The following is a 6218-nucleotide window of genomic DNA, read 5'->3' on the forward strand; positions in this document are numbered from 1 at the left end:
ATTTCCACCATATCCACCACCACCCCAACCCCTACTTCATTCTTCTCCGACCGCACCATCATCTTAGACCGCACCATGTAGCTTAGCAACTGTTCGCGGTAGTTTCTTTTCTATTGGTGTATCCCTGCAAACGCCAGGTCAGAATAACCGTTGAGAGACATCTTTCTCGAGAACCCGAGCTCCGCCGCGTCGTCTTCCATCGGCCACCCGAGGTCCCAAGGACTGTTGTTTTCAGCGGCGAAAAACTTGTACTCCACCTTCCTCTCGTTCCCTTCGGCGATCTGCACAGTATACATTTTCCTGAGACCTTCTGTAGCCGGCATCACGAACAGGTTAGGAAGGAAGGCTCGGCGGTTAGGGACGATTGTTTTGCGAGACGGAGAGTTGTTGTGAAGTCATATTCTTGCAAAGGAAACCTGACGCTGTGCGTAGGTGCTTTAAAAAGCGACGCCCCGACTTGCTCTCCGAAGACACCTCTCCCATGAATCCAGATGCGCCATATCTGGATCGCAATTCATGTGGTCCAGCAATGTCGCCAGCTACTGTTGGCATTAATTGTGATCTATCCTTCCCAATTGCAGTAGCCTAATTACATTTACTATTTGTATTTGCATATGTGTCCGCTTTTCCTCCATGAGCCTTTCGTTGCTAAGAAACCCCCAGTATCGCACATTACAAAGCCTACTGCTGCCTTAAAGAAAGGCGGTCCCTTACTCGACCAGTTTGGATTGCCAATCTCTCGGCAAACTTTCACGCCTCTCCGTTGGTTTTGATGTCATTGCGATGACTAATCACCCCTCCTTGAAAACATTTAAAGTCACGGTCGCTTGTCAATCCCGCCGGCTTCGTGGCAGCCTTTGCAATCCAAAATCCCTCTCTCATTCTATTATCTATTTTAAACAGAACAATTTCGGAACCCCCACTCTACCCTGCATCCTTCGCCTCTTACATCTCTCACCGAACCAATTACGCACTCCAGTACCGCTCCTCAGCATACATCCCCCGTAATAATGTACATCTCCACTCTCCAAGGCTCAACCCCTACCAAAATCCTCCCTCCCCAACCTAAACACACGGCATATAAAAGGCAGAACCCGGCCAGCCAAAACAATACCCCATCGCACACACACCTCTACCAGTGCCAAACTACCAAGCACTCCTCACTCAACACAAACACTGGTAACTTCTGCGGCTCAGGAATCTCACAATGAGGTCCTTACGCTGCCTCGCCGTTTTCTGCATATTTGCGAACGTTTACGCAGCCACTTTGCCATCCGCTTACACCACAGATGGCGTTAAAGACTTGCAGAGGTCTGCTTTTCCAGCGCTACAGCCTGATTTTCCAGAGCGGGAGAGTAATTCTTCCGATTTCTCGGAAGAAGAGTCTGATCTTTTGGGGGACCACTTTGATGATTTGGTGGAAGACTATGCTATTTCGGAGGACTTGGGCGAGGAGGAGATGTCCGCTGATATTCCGGAGGAGTCCGACCCTACCAAGGAGGGGTCTGTCATTCCGGTAGAGAACATTGATGCGTCGGGGGAAGATGATCTTTTGGGGGACCACTTTGATGATTTGGTGGAAGACTCTGCTATTTCGGAGGACTTGGGCGAGGAGGAGATGTCCGCTGATATTCCTGAGGAGTCCGACCCTACCAAGGAGGGGTCTGTCATTCCGGTAGAGGACATTGATGCGTCGGGGGAAGATGATCTTTTGGGGGACCACTTTGATGATTTGGTGGAAGACTCTGCTATTTCGGAGGACTTGGGCGAGGAGGAGATGTCCGCTGATATTCCTGAGGAGTCCGACCCTACCAAGGAGGGGTCTGTCATTCCGGTAGAGGACATTGATGCGTCGGGGGAAGACCTCACGATTCCAGAGGGGACGTCTGAAATTTCGGAGTCAGAAAATTCGCAAGAAGACTACTACGATCTGGAACACGACGAGTTTGATGATTGGGAAGAGGTTGACACAGACGAGTTTGAGGCGGATGATGAGTTTGCTACTGAGGAGGAAAGGACCGATTTTTTAGAGGAGTCTGAATCTCCGGTGGCATCCCCGAAAGATTTGGAAGGGAGCGAAACGACGGACAGGATGCATGTTACCTCACACGATCTCACAGGTGACACAAACGGGAACACTGCTTCCCTACAGAAGAAGTCCTACTTTGGCTCTATTGCTAATGCTCTTCGTGCTTCATACGCGGGAGGACGCCCCGACGACAGGCGCAAGAATAAGAAAGATCGCGTGAACCCTAAGCAAACGAAGCCTACCAAGCCCAGGGTCAAGCGCACAAAGCCGAGACCCGGTCGCAAGCCAAAGAAGCCGCGCACTCGCACTCCCCCGCGTAGGAGGCCGCGCAACCCTAAGAAGCCACGCACTCGCACTCCCCCGCGTAAGAAGCCGCGCAACCCCAAGAAACCACGCACTCGCACTCCCCCGCGTAAGAGACCCCGCAACCCCAAGAAGCCACGCACTCGCACTCCCCCGCGTAAGAAGCCGCGCAACCCCAAGAAACCACGCACTCGCACTCCCCCGCGTAAGAGACCCCGAAACCCCAAGAAACCACGCACTCGCACTCCCCCGCGTAAGAAGCCGCGCAACCCCAAGAAGCCACGCACTCGCACTCCCCCGCGTAAGAGACCCCGAAACCCTAAGAAGCCACGCACTCGCACTCCCCCGCGTAAGAAGCCGCGCAACCCCAAGAAACCACGCACTCGCACTCCCCCGCGTAAGAAGCCGCGCAACCCCAAGAAGCCACGCACTCGCACTCCCCCGCGTAAGAGGCCGCGCAACCCCAAGAAACCACGCACTCGCACTCCCCCGCGTAAGAGGCCGCGCAATCCAACGAAGCCGCGCACTCGCGGCCCCCCGCGTAAGAGGCCCCGCAAGCCAAAGAAGCCCCGCTCCGGCGGTCGCAACCCCAGGTCCAAGCCTTCGAGGCCTCCGACCTATACATTTTCTGGTCAATCAGAAACGTCAGGAGCCCCCCCTGGGATGCCATCCGAGTGCTCTTGCGCTCAGGTCCCCAGCCCCTCAAGCACGTGTTACACGATGACAGACTTAGACACAAAAGCTTGCAGATCGCGTAAATGCGAGCCGAAGTATGAGTGTGTAACGAGCGAAGCCTCGAGACAGGTCGTGCAGGCACTGAACGACACGGACGGCCAGCTGAACGTGGCGCAGAGCACGCGACAGGAAGCTTCGACGCTTTGCCGACTCAAGAAGATCAGTACCCGGTTGGTGCACGATCGCTTGAAGGCAGGTTTCTGCCATGAAGAGAAGGTGGATTCCTGGGCGTACTCCCCGTACACAACGGCCTAGAGCACTACTCGAGCAGTGGTGTTCATGATGGACTCCAACCAATCTCCACGTAGCGTAGTATCTCTGAAGATTCCGAAATGGTAATCGATATGCAATCACAATAAAAGGAAAGGACTTTGGACTAGCCATCATTGTTCTTGACATCTTGCAAATTAATTCTCCACACGCCATCTCCATGAGGGCCCGACCTTTGTCGATCGACGCAGGTAAGTAACATTGCGTACATTCGATTAAGGCCTGTAGCGTACATCACGAAAGATTCAGGGCGGCTCGGCGGTTGAAGACCATTGTTCTCTGGGAGACTGAAACATGGAAAGACAATACCTCGCACGGAGAGGACGACGCTGTGTGCCAGATAGACCCAACTCTACGATCTCCGATCTGCTCACCGAAGACACCTGTCCAAATAATCGAGATGTGCCATTCCAAAATCGCGATTCACGTTGTCCAGCAATGTCCTTTGCTCAGCCGGCGCGCCAGGGCTTTGACATGTTCACGTGAATTCGGGCAGCACTTTGTACTAGGAGACGAATGTCTCTACAGTCTTGTAATGAAAGAACCGACCTTAGGAGGCCTGCCACGGTCGGTTATGCACCGAAGCCGCAGGAGCCGGAGTCACTGCACTGACGTACCCTGCGTGGCCACGTCGTACAGCTATTGCCCGACAGGAAAGACGGTGAACTGGACGTGAAAACAGTCTGGAAACCGCAGGAGCGGAGCAGAAGAATGAGTGACGGCCCCTTGTTTGTACGACGTCAGTCCACACTGTGGGAGCTATCATTCTGAATTGGCTCCTCAGTCCCTCACGAAACAAGAACGCTTCTTGGCACAAGTCAGCAGAGTGCAGAGAAGCATGTACAGAAAATACATACAATTTTGCAATATTTGACATTTGTGGTGGATCGGTATTGGCAGATTTGTCTTCGCGATAATACTGAGCTTGTGTGAACAGAAGATCGATGCCTCCTCGTTTACTCGTCGTCGCTCGCTAGTTATAAGTCTATCCTGAAGGACAGACTGTCCTGTGCGGTCTGAGACTGCAAAATGACTATTGGCGAATGTGATTGTGCGGTCTGACAGTCCCCGGGTTCGCCAATAGGGGTTTTGGGTCGACGAAGCTGAGCTTATTGAGGAGAGTTTTCGTGCGTTGTGGGCCGAGTGGCTTTGCGAAGTAGTCGGCGAGGTTGTCCTCGGAGGGGATGTGTTGGATTTTGATGTTTCCTCGTTGAATGTGGTTATGTATGAGGTGATGTTTCACATCGATGAACTTTCGACGTTTGGTGGGTGCCGAGTTCTGTGCCACGAGGATTGTTGCTTTGTTGTTTACTAGAAGGGGGGTCGGTTCGTGCTCCGGTTTTTGTGCGTCGGAAAGGAGGCGGCGGAGCCAGTGAGCTTGTTGCGTGGCTGCCGTGGCCGCGAGGTATTCCGCCTCACAGGTGGAGTCGGCTACTACGGATTGCCGAGCTGAGGTCCAGCTGATCGGCGCGTCGTGGAACATGTGTACTGATCCGGTTCGTGATCGGTGTGCGTGGTCGTTGGCGAAATCCGAGTCGCTGTATGTGCGGAGGCTTGGAGAGGCGTTGGGAGCCTTGGCTTTGAACAGTATTCAGTGGTGTGCTGTACCGCTGAGGTACCGAAGGAGCCAGTGGAGGTGGTTCTTGTGTGTGCGAGCCGGTTTGTGCATGACAGAGGCTAGCATGCTGACCGCCGGGTGGATATCGGGCCTGGTGCTGTCGGCTAAGTATCTGAGGTCTCCGATTGTTTGGCGGAAGAGAAAGGATTGGTGCTGTTCTAAGAGGGGGTCGTCTTGCGCGTACGTGAAGGCTTTAGGGGGTAGCGGTGTTCGCTTTGGGTTGGACGACACCATGCCTGTTTTTGTGAGGATGGTTTTGGCGACGTTGGGTTGCGAGATGTGTATGGAGCCATCTGTGAGGCGTTGGATGTGCCATTTGAGATACCTGGCAGGGAAGCCGAGACGTTTGATGGTGTATTTGGCTGCGAGAGTGGCGTGGAGCTCGTCGTGTAGCTCTTGAGAAGATGCAGCTGAAAGGAAATCGTCCATATTGATGGCGACTAGAATGAGGCCGCGTTTGGATTTTTTGTAGAAGAGGCAGGGGTCTGCCTGAGTGGGGTGGTAGCTATGCGCGATTAGGTGCTTGGACAGTCCGTCGTGGTAAATACGTGCTGCCTGAGGTGTGCCATAGATATTGCGTATGAGTAGACCTGCTTTGCATGAATGTTTGAGGGTGCCGTTGAACCGGGGGTGCTTCTTGATGTAGACCGGTTTCGTTTGAGGGACTTTCTCGTGGAGATAGGCGGAGCTGATGTGTAGGTGTTCTAGGGGCCAATTGTGCGTAGCTGCGATGGAGAGGAGTAGACGTACTGTAGTCTTGTCCGCCATGTAGGTGGTGACTTGTTCGGGGTCGTAATGTGTCCCCGGGGTCATGCGGTCGCCGCGTGCTGCGCAGCGCGCCTAGCGGTCGGTTACTGTACCGGAGTGATCCCGAATGTACCTGAATGTCATTGTGAGTGGTATGAGCTTCTCATGTATGGGGATCTGTCGGTCTGTGGTGAGTTGTAGTCCGGTTCCGCGTGCTGCTGCTGGTGAAGTGCGGAGGACGGCTGTTGTGGTCATTGTAGGGTCATGTGTTTTTGTGTACGGACGGAAGTCCTGCGTGCGTGTGATGTGGTACTTGCTTGTGTGTGTATCTTGCACTGTGATCGAGTGGGGGCTGTTGGAGTACATGTATCGTACTGCTCGGCTGCGTGTGTCTAGTTTGCGTTTTGTGCCGTATATAGGTATTATGCCTAATTGTCCGAAGATGAGGAGCTGCTTCGGCTGTGCTTTCTGTTTGTGCCATAGTGTGTATGGGGCTTGTCCGGTGGCCCGATGGGG

At 53.6% G+C, this 6218-nt stretch overlaps 1 protein-coding gene across 1 annotated transcript; it reads left to right on the top strand.

Annotated features, from left to right (window-relative positions):
• Nucleotides 1-1777: 1777 nt before the first annotated feature.
• CHC_T00004198001 (hypothetical protein) lies at nt 1778-3322 on the top strand. Its single transcript, XM_005715503.1, has one exon. The coding sequence runs from the start codon at nt 1778-1780 to the stop codon at nt 3320-3322; it is 1545 nt and encodes a 514-aa protein (XP_005715560.1).
• Nucleotides 3323-6218: the final 2896 nt, after the last annotated feature.

Source organism: Chondrus crispus, genomic scaffold, assembly GCF_000350225.1.
Source record: "Chondrus crispus Stackhouse genomic scaffold, scaffold_219, whole genome shotgun sequence".
In the NCBI taxonomy this organism is placed as follows: Eukaryota; Rhodophyta; class Florideophyceae; order Gigartinales; family Gigartinaceae; genus Chondrus; species Chondrus crispus.

Bases quoted from the DNA above. Each gene is read 5' to 3' on its own strand.
- CHC_T00004198001 (XM_005715503.1), top strand. From the start codon at position 1,778: ATGTCCGCTGATATTCCTGAGGAGTCCGACCCTACCAAGGAGGGGTCT.